Source organism: Eumetopias jubatus, unplaced genomic scaffold, assembly GCF_037043125.1.
Source record: "Eumetopias jubatus isolate StellerSeaLion01/CBP00866 unplaced genomic scaffold, mEumJub1_p1.0 scaffold_9, whole genome shotgun sequence".
NCBI lineage: Eukaryota > Metazoa > Chordata > Mammalia > Carnivora > Otariidae > Eumetopias > Eumetopias jubatus.
Genome location: NW_028274815.1, coordinates 78906679 through 78923454, shown reverse-complemented (window position 1 = coordinate 78923454; position 16776 = coordinate 78906679). Strand labels below are relative to the sequence as shown.

Genomic DNA, 16776 nt, shown 5'->3' with positions numbered 1-16776 from the left:
AGGAAAAGTCAGTGGAGTCCTTGTATAATGGACAAAGTTGCCAATACCTAAACCCAATGATCAATACTGACATCACTAGAAGTGAGACATCCAGATCACATGCCTCCTAACATGAGGCAATAGGAAGTACACAGTACACTTGGAGGAGGCCAAGCTGCTACATCTAAGAAATTATAAGGGAAAGAGAAGTATATTAGCCAACACCAGGAAAATGCCATTAGATAAATCCAGAATATGAGAAATTCTAAAGAATAATCCAGTATCTATGACAAACAAAGGGCATGCCAAAAACAAGAATGGGTAGTGGTATCAGTAAGAGATAGACATATCAACCAAATGCAATGTGTGGCTCTAATCTGGATCCTGATTTGAACAAACCAACTATTAAAAACATTTTGGAGATAAGGGGAAAAAATAAACACAGAAAACCAGATGCTGTCAAGGAATTAATTTTATATTATGTAATAAATACAAACTCTTTTAACATTAAAAAAAATTCTTACTTGTTAGAGATACATACTAAAGCAAAATACAAGTAAAATAACATGGTGTTTAGAATACACTTCATAGAAGTCATCCCCCAGAATAATGTAATTATCTTACCTATTCTTTTTTTTTAAGTAAGCCATACACCTAGTGTGGGGCTTGTAACTCATGACCCTGAGACTGAGCTGCATGTTCTACCATCTGAGCCAGCCAGGTATCCCTATTCCTTACATTATTATTTGACTTTTCCCACAGCAATTTCATAGGAATTTTCTGACTTAATTCAATTCTCCTTTTGACCATTACAGACCTGTAACTGTGTGACAGAAGCTTCTAGACTGTTCAGTTAATTAAAAATACTACTTACCCTGAGCTTGTAGAAGTTTAAGGGTAGCTTCAGCTCTGGCTCTGGCTTCTCTCTGGGATTTAGTTAAAAGTTTCCCTTCTTTTTTTAAGCGTTCTTTTCTTTCCTTCTCTTTTTGCTTTTTCCTTTCTCTCTTTTCTTGTTCTAGTCTTTCCTGCATAAGAGTACATAAATAAGACAAAAATTATATTGACATAATTATAAATTTTAAATGTAAAGAACCCAAACTCAAATGTAAAGCTCTTGAGATACATGCAAAGTATTACATTAGGAATACCCAAATGAAAATATTTTAATAGTTGTACGTAAGTATTAATTAATGTCACATGAAAGTAGACTAAGTATTGGCAAAGATACATAACCAATTTCTGCATCTGAGAAAATAAAGGTAGGATTTTCTGTATTGCTTCATCTTGTTTGTATCAGAGTAACAACTGAATTAGCATACAACTATGACATTTTTAGAATTAGAAGGTTAAAGATAATTTACACAGCAGAGACTTTTAAGTTAAACACAACTTCATGAAACATACCTCTTCTTTACGCTTAGCTTCTAACTCTTCAAGCCGCTTTATGCGTTCCTCCTCTTCTCTCTTCTGTCGTTCTTCTTCTTCTTTAAGCTTAGCCAGAGCTTCTTGCATAGCCTTTACTGTGGCTTTGCTAGGTCCTTTTTTTTTCTCTTTTTCTTTTTCTTCCTTTTCTCCTTTCTTTTTCTTCTTATCTTTTTTCTTTTTGTCTCCTTCATTGTCATCTACAAAAAAGAACAAAGGGGAAGTGTTTTTTTAAAAAGTTGTTTCCGGGAGCCTGGGTGGCTCAGTCATTAAGCATCTGCCTTTGACTCGGGTCATGATCCCAGGGTCCTGGGATCGAGTCACACATGCTTCTCCCTCTGCCTCTCATGAATAAATAAAATCTTTAAAAAACTAAAATAAAATAAAATAAAAAGTTGTTTCCTAAAGCAGCGATAAGCAAACCCCAGAATTCAAGGACCATATTGGGCCAAGGCTGATGCCAGCAGCAGGGTAGGTCTCTAGCCCTATCAAGGGGGTAGCCAGAATAGCTCAAAATTGCCCAGCTGCCTCCTTAGAAGCCTACAATACTGGTGTTGCTCTAAATTGTCCTGAAGGATCTAAGAAGAGAGGAGGATCCTGACAGCAGGAAGAAGATATACTGTATTTAATGTATCTCTTAATCCATGGTATCTGAATTCCTGCCTAAATTCTGTAGCTAGTTTTGCCTCTGTAAGATGGGGATGATAGGAACGATGCCTACCTTACAGGGATATTAGGAGGACAAAATAAAAAACATTGATAATTATATTCCAAGAGGTCTACAGCATTAAAGTTTATGAAACTACTTTTATAGTGTTACTCCTCAAAGATGTCCAGATAATAAAAATTTGGTTAAAAAAGATAGGTCAATTTTTCCATTAAAAGCTTTCTAGTCTAAAAAAACCTACGTGAATCATTTGATCTTTATTCTCCTTCTGAAGGAGGAGAATCTTATTTTATTTTTTTTAAGATTTTATTTATTTGACAGAGAGACACAGCCAGAGAGGGAACACAAGCAGGGGGAGTGAGAGAGGGAGAAGCAGGCTCCCCGCTGAGCAGCGAGTCTGATGTGGGGCTCGATCCCAGGACACTGGGATCATGACCTGAGCCGAAGGCAAACACTTAATGACTGAGCCACCCGGGCACCCCTGAAGGAGGAGAATTTTAGCTAGAAAACTTATTTTTTGTTAATTGGTTCTGGCATAAAAACTTGGCATACTGTTGCTTAAAAAATTTTAACTTATTTTAGCATGTTTTTACTTTTCTATTTCATAGATTGGATTGGGTTTTTAAAACAGGAAAGTTGGGGCGCCTGGGTGGCTCAGTTGTTAAGCGTCTGCCTTCAGCTCAGGTCATGATCCCAGGGTCCCAGGATCGAGTCCCGCATCAGGCTCCCTGCTTCACGGGAAGCCTGCTTCTCCCTCTCCACTCCCCCTGCTTGTGTTCCCTCTCTTGCTGTCTCTCTGTCAAATAAATAAATTTTAAAAAACCTTAAAAAATAAAACAACAGGAAAGTATTTATAAAAATAAAAAAAAATTTAAAACAGGAAAGAATTGTCACTATCTGACACTGAGATATCCAAAGGAATAAATTTATCATTAGGCAACTTGCAGTCTTTATCAGCAGCAAAACTGTTTTCTTTCATAGTGAAATTCTTTAAAAAATCCTCGTCTGTACATAAACCATTTTAAAGATATTTTATACTATATATAAATGCTTAACAGTGAAAATCAAAAGTATTTAGATATAATTTTTACAAGTCCTCCTCTTAAAATTTAAGTCCTTGTGTAAGCAAGGGCAAAAACCATTATGACTTTGGGGCAAAACTTAGGACTATCAAATCAAACCTTCAGCCCTTTCCTTGATAATGTTACCAACCTTCACCAGCTGTGGGAGTCTCTCCTTTCTCTTCAGAGGCAGGGACTGCTCCAATATCAAGGGTCACTTTGGATTTTACAGCTTCTTCTTCAGATTTCTTTTGAGACTGTTTACTCTGGTCCTTTTTCCCAGTCTCTAGCTCTTCTTTTTCTTTCAGCTTCCGCAGTTTTGCTTTTTCTTCATCTCGCTTTTTTCTTTCACGTTCTTTCTTTTCTGCCTTCTTTTGGGCCACTGTCTTAATTTTGAAGGAGGAGTCGTCGTCTTCATTCCCACTCTCCACATTAGGACCTGGCCTATTTTTTTGATTTTTTTTCTGTCCTTTTCTAGACTGCAAAAATTCATCTGAGTCATCACCACTTTCACCTGAAGAATTTACTCTGGAACGCTCTTTAACTCTTTTACTGTTATCCTCATCTTCTTCGGACCCATCCCCCTTTTTATTTGATTTCTGAACTTTCCCTTTAGCTTTTTTAGAAAGTTTATTAAAATCATCATCATCATCATCACTCCCAGAGTACATTTCCACTTTTGGCTTTGCAGTCTTTTTTGATTTTGAATCTTTATCTTCCCATTCTTCACTATCATTATCATCAAAACTTTGTTTTTTGCCTTTCTGTCCTTTCTTTTTTTTATCTTGTTTTGAGGTGGATTCTTCTTCATTATTTTCTGTTGGCTAAAAAATTTCCATTGTTAAAGATTTTAATAGTTACATTTTATTTTTTAACATAACAGATTCCTCAATCATGTATTTTACTAAGTACACATAGAAAAAATTCTCAAAATAACTTCAAAATAAGGTCCTTTTTTTACGAATATAAAACTCAACCAAGTACCAGAAGCTAGCCTAGGCCTCAGGCACATTTCACATTCACTGGAAATTTCAGAATCCAGGTGCTCTGAAGCAAGTACTAATCATCAGTTCACATTCACTATCTTCTCAAATGGCATACAGAGCCTATGAGGAAAATGAAAGAAAAAAAAATGCCTATCACTTTCCCATTACTTTGAGGCTATTCAAATTCAAAGAATGAAAAAGAAAGAACACAGAACACCGAAGATGGGAAATGTTCTACCTCCAAATGTACCAATTTTATGAATAGGCAACATTATCACAGAATACGTTTAAATTCCCAAATAAATGTTTTTGTATCTGTGAAAGTTTTAAAACACATTTCCTAAAAATTGTTTTCCCTCTTTGGCATCAGAATTTATAGAAATTTTTAACTAACATATTCAATCACTGCTCAAAAGCTTCCAAAAGCAGCTCCCCAAAACTGGCACTAGGACACAGAATAGATAACAGTGGTCTGTTTTTCACCTTTACTGCAGCACTTTCTCTGTCAGCTTTGATGCCTTGAGCTTCCCAAGACAATTCTTCCAGTTCTTTCAGGATATCATCTTCACTAGAAAAGGATTAAAATATATTCTGAGGCACTGAATTAGCTTAATAAATCAATCTAGTACCAAACCTAATAAAAAATCAAATATATTTGAAATATACTTACTCAAAGTCTGGCTTTCTTTTATCCTTTTTCTTTTTCCCCTTTGACTTTTGAGGTTCCTGTTCTTTGGCAGCACCAGCTCCTTCTATTTCTGCAGCCAAGGCATCGAGATCAATGTCATCCTTGGCACTTAAATGAAAACAAAGAAGACCTAAATGTTACTCGAGAGCAAAATAATCTACCACATTAACAAAGAAGTTCTTTTTTTTTAACATTTTGACTTTTCTCATGTATTAGCAGCCCACTGAGAAAAATCATTTGGCAAATTCTTTCAGGACGACACTTGAGTCTAATCACTTATCAGCCTCCCTGCATGTTTCAATAAAATTACACTCAAATCAGAAAGAACTATAATGAACAGCTCCAGGAAAATCTAGGTAACAAGAGAAGCAAATTAACTTTTGTGGATACTGAAGTTTTTATGTGTGCCTGAAAACAAATTATTTATAAAATGAAGAGAGCTTAAAAGATAAAACAAGTCCTATAACTTTATTATTAGTAGCAACACCTAAATATTTGAACAGCTATTCATTATTACTTGGAATAGTAGAAATTTTAGAGCTGGAAGGAACTTTAGAGTCCATCTAGTCTATTATCTCATTTTGCCAACAAGAAAATTAATAAGATGCACAAAGTTTGAATGCCTTGGGCAAAACATGACCACACATCCAAATCTAAATGAATTAGGAATGATTTACTAAATAAAACACATAAAACACCCAAAACCCAGAACCAAATCTGCTCATAATCTTTTACATTCTTGGTTTCATTTCTGGTTCTATCCCACAATGTCTTCACCTACAAATATTGGAATAAACCAAACTATGTTCCAGTTAAAAACTACAGAAAACCAAGGAAGTCAATCTGAGATGTACAAATATGAAAGGTAGATGAATCCAAATGAATGATACAGTAAGAAAACAAAAACTTCAAGACGCCTGAGTGGCACAGTTGGTTAAGCATCTGAGGTCCTGGGATCGAGTCCTGCACTGGGCTCCTTGCTTACCGGGGAGCCTGCTTCTCCCTTTGCCTGCCGTTCCCCCTGCTTGTGTGCTCTCCCTCTCTCTCTCTCTGACAAATAAATAAAATCTTAAAAAAAAGAAAAAAGAAAACAAAGACTTCATGCAACATGAGCCCCCACTTTGCACACCTCGTCATAAAGATGCTTCATTTCAGTAAAGAAAATTTCTTGAGAATAACTTTTAGCTCTATGATCAATGTAATTTTAAGTAACAAGACACTGAGGATATAAAATTTATTCTCAAGGGTCTTAGAAGAGACAGAGAGCAAATCAATAAACCAGGAATTGCAAAATGCCAAATGCCAAGAAGTGAAGGAATTTATGCTTTTATAATAGTTGTCCAGAACTGAAATAAATCTTTTGTCCTATATTTCAGACAGTGTATTTGAGAGAGATTATGTAACACTGAACTGCTGCATTGGAGAGGACTTCCTGAAGCATGAAATCTACAATCATCAAGTCAGACACTTCCTGGCAGAAGACAAGCCTGGAACCAAGTGCTGAAGGAGCTGGACAAAGCAGGTGTGCATATCATATCAGACACAAAAAGTACAAAAACCTAAAGACGAAGTACGTGATGTCTAAAGAAGACTCATAAAAGGGTATCTGAACCAACTGAGGTGTTTTTCGTTAAGTTATGAGTTTCTTGACCCAACCCAAGATCAAGGGACCCCAGTAACAGGGGTGGAGCTAGACAGGGTATTTTTAGCAATCTTTCCAAGTGACTTTGGGCCCAATTTGAGTAGTTATCCTTTTTAATAAACACAGAAACCAAGGCATGCAGAATTCACCCAGGATCACACAAGGCTGAGATGGGATTTGAACCCAGAAGTTCTGATTTCCACAATAACAGACTCTTAACTCTGCTTACATAACCAAATTTGCATTTTAGAAAGCTACCTCTGGTATGAGTGTCAGACTAGAATCCCAACCAGTTAGGAAGCAGGAAGACCAGTTAGGGAGCTTTTATAGTTATTTATAATGAGAAATGAACACCTGACTTGCAGCAGTAACAGGCAAAATGATATTATAAGATACATATTGAGGGGATCAATCGGCAGCACTTAAGTGACCAACTGGATGTGTTAAATATAGACGGGAAAGAATCAAGAACCATCCTTAGGTCTCATTAAATAAGAGAAACCTAAGCCCAGCCAAGCATCAACCAGCAGTATCTCCAAAGGCACTTCTGCCAATATTTCATACCACAGAAGCTTCTAAAAACAGGGTGAGATGGGGAAGATGGTTAATGACTGAAACTTGGCACCTCACCTACAAAAATCTGCCAGTTCTCACCTGAACTATATTCATCTTATCAAAATACCTTGTGACTAGCTATATTTCCAGAGCAGTCATTTGGTTTCATTTAGCTCTATATATTACTGAAACAAACATCTCCAGGATAACAGTATATAGGGCTGCTTTTGTATGCTATTGAGTCTGGCTAGTACTAAAAGACTGACAGTTTTTTTTTTTTTTTATTTGAGAGAGAGAGAATGAGAGTGAGAGAAAGAACATGAGAAGGAGGTGGGTCAGAGGAAAAAGCAGACTCCCTGCTGAACAGGGAGCCCAAGGCAGGACTCGATCCTGGGACTCAAGGATCATGACCTGAGCCAAAGGCAGACACTTATCCAACTGAGCCACCAAGGCGCCCCAAGACTGACAGTTTCTGAGTGCTTATAATATATCAAAGCATTGTGCTACTATATATCATTTACTCCTAACAACTCAATGAAGTCAAGCTTAAAGATGATAAAAAGAATTTACAAAAGGCTAGAAAATAGCATACCAGGAACTCCCAAATCTGACATCAGAATTGTGCTGCCTTCCTCAAAAATGGGAAACCATCAAGTTTCTGAAATTGTCTGAAAAATTCAAACATACCTACAAAATATATCAGTGATACACAACACAATTTAAGCCTTAACCACAATGGTTTCTAAAGTGTTCCTTCAATTTGTACTGAACTTTTTGCCTCAGGCTCAGGAAGAGGTCCTAAAAAGTCAACCATACTACAATGACAGGACATGAAAGTGACACACATATAATATCAGCTGAAACTTTATACCTACATTTTCAGTGCTACTCCTATACCTACCCACTACAAACTACACCTTTAAGATTTCAATAAACCAAAGAATCAAATCTAAAATCCAGTCATGCTGATAAGAAAAGCTTTAAAACCTTCAAGAATTCTATAAAAGTATTTTTCTATAGGTATGTCTTTCTGTAAACCACTTTTCCCTTTAACAAACCCATAACATTCCTATTAATATTTCCTGTGACAATACCCAATCCTTTATTCTAAACTTACTACTGATTTAGAGATAAAAAGCAATTTTCTATTGTACTGTTTTCACATGCCACATTCTTCCAACAAAACAATGTTATAACTTAATTGCCTTTAAAAATAAAGCTATTAAAAAGTTATGTGTAGATTTTTGAGAAACAGCCAAACTATTTTCTGAGTTTACCATTTAATATTCACAACAACGATATATGGAGATATCCATTTTTTTTCCCACATCCTAGCCAGTATTTGATATTAATGGGTACTGTTCAAGATGCTCTAATAGATATGTGGTGGTATCTCATCATAGTTTTCATTTGCATTTCCTTAAAGGCTAGGGTAATTAAACATTTTTTCCTGCATTTATTTGCCATTCATACATACTGTTCAGTGAACTGTCTGTTCATATCTTTTGCCATTTTATAACTGGACTGATTGAATGCTGAGTTTTGGGAACTCTTTTTATGTTCTGAGTCATTGGTTGAATACGGTTTATATATTTTCTTCCAGTCTGTAGCTCATCTTTTAATAGGGTTTTTATCAAAGCAAAAAATTTTCATTTTCATAAGATACTCTTTATCAAAATTTTATGAATCATGCTTTTGGTGTTATGACTAAGAACATTTCACCATGCCCTAGGTCTTGAAAATAAAACCTGTTACCTTCTAACAATTGTGTGCTTTAATGTTTTATGTTTAAATCAATGATCCATTTTAATTTTTTTTTTTTAAACCTATGGGTACTCAGCTGCTCCAGGAACATTTTAAAGTATCCATCCTACACTGAACTGCTTTTGTACTTTTGTCAAAAATCACTTAGCTATACTTATATAGGGCTATTCCTGAGTCCTTTATTCTGCTCTACTGATCTATGTGTCTCTCCCTCTGACATTAACAATTATGATTAATGGAACTATATAGTAAGTTTTGAAATCAGGTGGAATGATTCCCTCCCTTTATTATTATGAGAATTGTTTTACCTATTCTTAAGTTGGACTTTTCAAATATATTTTAGAATAATCTTGTATATATCTATGAAAAAAGTCTTGCTAGAAGTTTAATAGAAATTGTGTTAATTTTATACAAAGAGATTTGAAGAGAACATCTTCATTATGTTATATCCATAGATTGGAAGACAATATGTTTCTCCATTTATTTAGATCATTGATTTCTTCCATCAGTGTTTTGAAATTTTCACAAAACTAGTGTTTTTTAAATAACTGGAGATTTTAAAATTTAGTTTCTACATACTCATTAATAATGTACAAAAATATGATTAGATCTTCATGTTGATCTGGTATACTGCAACCTTGTTGAACTCACTTATTAGTGCTAAGAGTTTTAAAATGGATTTTCTACAAACATCATGCAATTTGTATATAAGATCAGTTTTATTCATTCCTGGTCTGTATTCCTTCTTTTCTTTATTGCACTCGCTACAACTAGTGTTATGTTGAACAGCAGTGGTGAAAGCCAACATCCTTGCCTTGTTCCCAATCTCAGAGTTTTTCACCTCTATGTTAGCTGTAGGTTTTTTGTAGATAACCTTTCCAAACTGAAGAAGTTTCCCTCTATTTCTAGTTTTCAGAGTTTTATTATGAATGGGTGATGTATTTTTGTAAAAAGCTTTCTGTATCAAAAACAGAAATTTTTTTTAAAGTTTTCTGCATCAATTGGTGTAATCATAAATAATTTTTCTTCTTTAACCTGTTACCAGAGTGCACTACATTGATTGGCTTCTGAATAATGAACCAATCTTGCATCCACCTGAATCCACTCCACTTGGTCATGGTGTATATTTTTTATATAATGCCAAGATGTAGTTGTACTCAATTCTATTGTTAACATTTCATTAACAACTTTTGCAGTCTAGATTTATGAGGATATCAGTTTTCTTTTTTGTGCACACCACTTTCAACTGGCTTTGAAATCAGGGTAATACCAGTTTCATAAAAACATCTGGAAGGGTCTCCTCTCCTGTTTTCAGAAATGATTATATAGACTTGGCATTAATTTTTCTTTAAATATTTGGTAAACCAGTAAAAACGTCAGACTCTGGAGATTTACTTTTCAGAACATTTTAATTTATAAATTCATTTCCTTAACAGGCATGAGGCTCTTCAAATTGTCTATTTCACCTTGGTGAGTTTCAATAGTTTGAGAAGTCTATTTCATTAAAGTTATCAAATTCATGTGTATAGAGTTGCTCAAAGTATCTTTTTTTTTATCTTTTTGATGTACAGCTATACTATCCCCTATTTCATCCTTAAAGGCCTGTATCTAGTAAACACATTGATTCACTAATTTATAACCTTCCAAAAGAAAGTAGTAGGCCCAAGTAATTTTACTGAATTATAGCATTTCAGGAAAAAATTATACCATTTCTCCACAATCTCTAGAAAATAAAAGCAGTCTCCCTAACTCATTCTATGAGGACAGCATTACCCCAATACCAAAACCAAAAACAGTGTAAGGTAAAACTACAATATCCTTCACAAACAAAGAGGTAAAAATCCTCAAAAAAAATTTAGTAAACTGAATCCAACGATGTATAAAATGAATTATACACTACGACCAATTGGAACTTATTTCAGATATGCAAGATTTGAATACAAGAAATACTGTGAACTATATGCCAACAGATTCAATGACTTAGATGAAATGGACAAATTCCTAGACAAACTACAACTGATTCAAAAAGTAGAAAATCTGAATACACCTTTAACAAGCACTTGCGTCATTAATCTAAAAGTTTCCCACTAAGAAAAGTCCAGGTCCAGATGGCTTCACTGATGAATTCTATGATACACATAAAGAATTAACTTCAGGGGTGCCTGGGTGGCTTAGCCAGTTAAGCAACTGCCTTTGGCTCAGGTCATGGTCCCAGGGTCCTGAGATCGAGTCCCACGTCAGGCTCCTTGCTCGGTGGGGAGCCTGCTTCTCCCTCTGCCCGCTGCTCCCCCTGCTTGTGCGTTGTCAAATAAATAAATAAAATTAAAAAAAAAATTACCTTCAATCCTTCACAAACTCTTTTGAGAAAGAGAGGAGGGGAGGGGGCAGGAGGGAGGGAGGAAAAAAAAAAAAACACTGAGGCCAATATTATCCAGATAACAAAACTAGACAAAGAAGGTACAGATGAAAACAAATACTATCACACCAAATCCAGCCACATATAAAAAAGATTACACATCACAACGAAGAGGAATTTACTTCAGGAATGCAAGGTTGGGTTTAATATACATAAAAGAAACATTATCAACCACATCAACAGGCTATGGAAAAAAAACAAACTTATGATCATATTAACTGCCACACCAAATAAATTTTATGAAACCCAACACCTATTCACATAAAAATACTCACAAACAAGAAATAGAGATAAAGACCTAAACAAACAGAAAAATATTCCATGATCATGAACTGAAAGATAATATAGTCGTTAATTCACACAGATAATATAGTTGTTAATTCACACAGATAATATAGTTGTTAATTCTTCCCACCAAAATCTACGGATTCAACCACTTTGCAAATATCAACAAACTGATTTGACACATTAAATGGAAAAGCAAAACACTGAATAGTCAACACAATACTACTGAAGAACAAAGTTGGAGGATTTTACCCTACTTCAAGACTTACTATAGAGCTTACTATCAAGACAATGGAGTAAAAAAAGATACAAAATCTGTTGACCTTGGGTGTGGCAATGAGGTTTAAGATAAAACAAAAACCAAAAGAACTCATGAAAGAAAAAATGGTAATTTAGACTTTATTAAAATTTAAAACTTCTGCTTAGAAGGATACTGATAAGAAATTGAAAACACAAACCACACAGTAAGAGAAAGAGAAAATACAAGCACACCTTCCTTTATTATGCTTCCTGGATACTCTGTTTACAAACTGAAGGGTTGTGGCAAGCCTGCCTGGAGTATTTTTCCAATAGTACTTGCTCATATTGTGCCTCTGTGTCACAATATTTCAGACCTTTTCATTACTGTTATATTTGTTATAGTGATTTGTGATCAGTGATCTTTGATGTCACTACTGTACACAAATCACACCCACATAAGACAGCAAACTTAATAAACATTGTGTTCAGACTTCCACCGACCAGCCATTTCCACCATATATTTATCTCCCTCTCCTTGGGACTCCCTATTCTGAGACACACCAATACTGAAATTAAGCCAACTGATAACCCTACATTAGCCTCTTAAGTGTTCAAGGAAGAGTTATACACCTCTCACTTTAAATCAAAAGCTAGAAATGATTAAGTTCAGTGAAAAAGATATGTTGAAAGCTGAGAAAGGCTGAAAATTAGGCCCCTTGTACCAAACAGTAAGCCAAGTGTTGAATGCAAAGGTTAAGTTCTTAAACAAAAGTGCTTCTCCAACAAACACACAAATGATTAAAAAAAAAAAAAGTGAAACCACCATACCATTGATATAAAGTTTTAGTGGCCTGGATAGAAGATCAAACCAGCCACAACATTCCCTTAAGCCAAAGACTAATCAAGAAGGCCCTAACTCTCTTCCATATTATAAAGGCTAAGAGGTGAGGAAACTACAGAAGAAAAGTATGAAGCTACCAGAGGCTGGTTCATGAGGTTTAAGGAAATAAGCCGTCTCCATAACATCAAAGTGCAGGGTGAAGCAGCAAGTGCTGATGTAGAAACCTGTGGGAAGTCATCCAGAAATTCTAGCTCAGATTATTTTTGAAGATGGCTACAATAAATAACAGGTTTTCAGTGTAGACAAAACAGCCTTACAACGGAAGATGTCATATACAAATTTCATAGCAGCTCATGGATCAGAGTAATTTTGGCTTACCAAGTCTCATTATGTAAGAAATACATTTTGTTAGGCTATAGCTGCCAGAGATAGTGATTCCTCTGATGGATCTAAGCAAAGAAACGGAAAAGCTTCTGGAAAGGATTCACCATTCTAAGGTGACAACATTTATCATTCATGTGGAGGAATCAGTATTAATAGGAATTTGAAGAGGCTAATTCCTACCCTCAGGGATTACCCTGAGGGGTTCAAGACCTCAGTAGAGGAAGTAAATGCAGATGTGGTAGAAAAGAGAACTAGAATTAGAAGTGGAACCTGAAGATAAAACTGAAATGCTGCAATCTGATGATAAAACCTTTAAGAGATGAAGGTGCTTCTTACAGATGGGCAAAGAAATTTCTTGAGATGGAATTTACTCCTGGTGAAGATGCTGTGAAGACTGGTGAAATGACAATGAAGAATTCAGACTATTACATAAACTTAATTGATAAAGCAGCAACAGGATTTCTTGCAATTTTGAAAGACGTTCTACTGTGAGTAAAAATATGCTATCAAACAGCATCACATGCCACAGTAAACTCATTCATGAAAGAGTCAATTGACAAAATTTATTGTTGTCTTCTAAGAAACTGCCACAGCCACCCTAAACTTCAGAAACTACCAACCAATGTGATCAGTCAGCAGTCATTAACATCAAGGCAAGACTCTACTCCAACAAAACAATTATGAATTACTGAAAATTCAGATGATGGTTAGCATTTTCTAGCAATAAAGTATGTTTAAGTTAATATAGGTACATCCTTTTAGACATAATGCTATTTTTTGCACACAATAGACTATAGTACACTATAAATATAATTTTCATATGCACTAGGAAACCAGAAAACTGATTTGATGTGCTTTATTGCAGTAGTCTAGAACCAGATGTGCAGTATCTCTGAGGTATACCTGTATCCGCAAATCACTATTGGCTGAAGTACTTCTATCCAAAATATGGAAAAAAAAACACTTTTAAAACTCAATAAAAAAAAGAACCCAATTAAAATATGAATAAAGATCTTAACAGTCACTTGACAGATAAATGGCAAAAAAAAAAAAAGATAAAAGCTCATCATTTGTCATTAGGGAAATGCAAACTAAAACAAGGAAATAGGGACTGCATTGAATAGTATAAGATTGCTCTAGGTACCACAGACATTTTAACAGTATTTGTTCTTCAAATCCGTGAGCATGGAATGTTTTTCCATTTCTCTGTGTCTTCCTCAACTTCTTTCACGACTTCTCTGTAGTTTTCTGAGGACAGATCCTTTGTCTCTTTGGTTTGGTTTATTCCTAGGTATCTTACGGTTTTTGGTGCAATTGTAAATGGGATCGACTCCTTAATTTCTATTTCTTCTGTCTCATTGTTTGTGCACAGAAATGCAACTGATTTGTGTGTGTTGATTTTATATCCTGCCACAGTGCTGAATTCCTGCTTTAGTTCTAGCAATTCTGGGGTGGAGTCATTTGGGTTTTCCACATAGAGTATCATGTCATCTGCGAAGAGTCAAGAGTTTGACTTTTTCTTTGCCAATTTGGATGCCTTTTCTTTTTGTTGTCTGCTGAGGCTAGGACTTCTAGTACTATATTGAACAGTGGTGAGAGTGGACATCCCTGCCATTTTTCCTGACGTTAGGGGAAAAGCTCTGTTTTTCCCTATTGAGAATATTTGCTGTGGGCTTTTCATAGATCGTTTTTATGATATTGAGGTATGTTCCCTCTATCCCTACACTGTGAAGAGTTTTAATCAAGAAATTGTACTTTGTCAAATGCTTTTTCTCCATCTACTGAGGACTATATGGTTCTTGTCCTTTATTTGATTTGCAGATATTGAACCCCTCTTGCAGCCCAGGAATAAATCTCACTTGGTCATGAACAGTCCTTTTAATGTACTGTTGGATCATATTGGCTATTATCTTGGTGACAATTTTTGCATCCATGTTCATCAGGGATATTGGTCTGTAATTCTCCGTTTTGGTGGGGGTCTCTGTCTGGTTTTGGGATCAAGGTAATGCTGGCCTCTTAAATGAGTTTGGAAGTTTTCCTTCCATTTCTATTTTTTGAAACAGCTTCAGAAGAATAGGTATTAGTTATTTAAATGTTTGGTAGAAATCCCCTGGGAAGCCATTGGCCCTGGACTATTGTTTGTTGGGAGATTTTTGACTGCTTCAATATCCTTGCTGGTTATGGGTCTGTTCAGGTTTTCTCTTTCTGGTTTCAGTTTTGGTAGTTTATGTGTCTCTAGGAATTCATCCATTTCTTCCAGATTGCCTAATTTGTTGGCATATAGTTGCTCATAATACGTTCTTATAATTGTTTGTATTTCTTTGGTGTTAGCTGTGATCTCTCTCTTTCATTCATGATTTTGTTTATTTGGGTCCTTTCTCTTTTCAATAAGTCTGGCCAGGTGTTTATGGATCTTCTTAATTCTTTCAAAGAACCAGCTCCTACTTTCGTTGATCTGTTCTACTGTTCTTTTGGTTTCTATTTCATTGATTTCTGCTCTGATCTTCTTCTCCTGCTGGGTTTAGGCTTTATTTGCTGTTTTTTCGCCAGCTCCGTCAGGTGTAAGGTTAGGTTGTGTATTTGAAACCTTTCTTGTTTCTTGAGAAAAGCTTGTATTGCTGTATACTTCCCTCTTAGGACCTCCTTTGCTACGTCCCAAAGGTTTTGAACAGTTGTTTCATTTTCATTTGTTTCCATGAATTTTTTAAATTATTCTTTAATTTCCAGGTTGACCCATTCATTCTTTAGTAGGATACTCTTTAGCCTCCATGTAACAGTTCTTTCCAAATTTCCTCTTGTGAATGAGTTCCAGTTTCAAAGCATTGTGGTCAGAAAATATGCAAGGAATGATCCCAATCTTTTGGTACTGGCTGAGACCTGGTTTATGACCCAGCATACGGAGAATGTTCCATGTGCACTAGAGAAGAATCTGTATTCTGTTGCTTTGGGATGGAATGTTCTGAATATATCTGTGAAGTCCATCTGGTCCAGTGTGTCATTCAAAGCCCTTGTTTCCTTGTTGATCTTCTGCTTAGAAGATCTGTCCATTGCAGTGAGTGGGGTGTTAAAGTCCCCTACTATTATTGTATTATTATCAATGTGTTTAATTTTGTTATTAACTGGTTTATCTAATTGGCTGCTCCCACGTCAGGGGCATAAATATTTACAATTTTTAGACCTTCTTGTTGGATACACCCTCTAATTAGGATATAGGTCTTTCCTCATCTCTTATTATAGTCTTTGGTTTAAAATCTAATTTGTCTGATATAAGGATTGCCACGCCAGCTTTCTTTTGATATCCATTAGCATGATAAACAGTTTCCCACTCTGTTATTTTCAATCTGGAGGTGTCTTTGGGTCCAAAATGAGTATCCTGGGGGGCCTGGATGGCTCAGTTGTTAAGCGTCTGCCTTCAGCTCAGGTCATGATCCTAGGATCCTGGGATCAAGTCCGGCATCGGGCTCCCTGCTCTGCAGGAAACCTGCTTCTCCCTCTCCCACTCCCCCTGCTTGTGTTCCTGCTCTCACTATCTCTGTCAAATAAATAAAATCTTTAGGAAAAATAAATAAAATAAAATGAGTCTCCCACAGACAGCATATCAATGGGTCTTGCTCTTTAATCCAATCTGATTCCCCATGTCTTTTCATTGGGACATTTAGTCCATTTACATTCATAGTAACTATTGAAAGATATGAATTTAATGTCATTGTATTAACTGTACAGTCACTGTTTCTGCATATTGTTTCTGTTCCTTTCTGGTCGATATTACTTTTGGGCCCTCTCTTTGCTTACAAGATCCCTTTTAATATTTCTTGCAGGGCTGGTTTAGTGATTACAGATTCTTTT

At 35.7% G+C, this 16776-nt stretch overlaps 1 protein-coding gene across 2 annotated transcripts in view; it reads right to left on the bottom strand.

Moving 5' to 3' along the window:
- EIF5B (eukaryotic translation initiation factor 5B) overlaps nucleotides 1–16776 on the bottom strand; it is a 92047-nt gene that overhangs the window by 49690 nt on the left and 25581 nt on the right. For both annotated transcript variants that reach the window (XM_028103835.2, XM_028103836.2), the window contains exons 2-6: nucleotides 4786–4911; nucleotides 4599–4683; nucleotides 3281–3953; nucleotides 1384–1601; nucleotides 854–1004 (exon numbers count right to left, since the gene is read on the bottom strand). In XM_028103835.2, coding sequence (XP_027959636.1) covers nucleotides 854–1004; nucleotides 1384–1601; nucleotides 3281–3953; nucleotides 4599–4683; nucleotides 4786–4911 — 1253 coding nt within the window. The remainder of the gene's footprint in view (nucleotides 1–853; nucleotides 1005–1383; nucleotides 1602–3280; nucleotides 3954–4598; nucleotides 4684–4785; nucleotides 4912–16776) is intronic.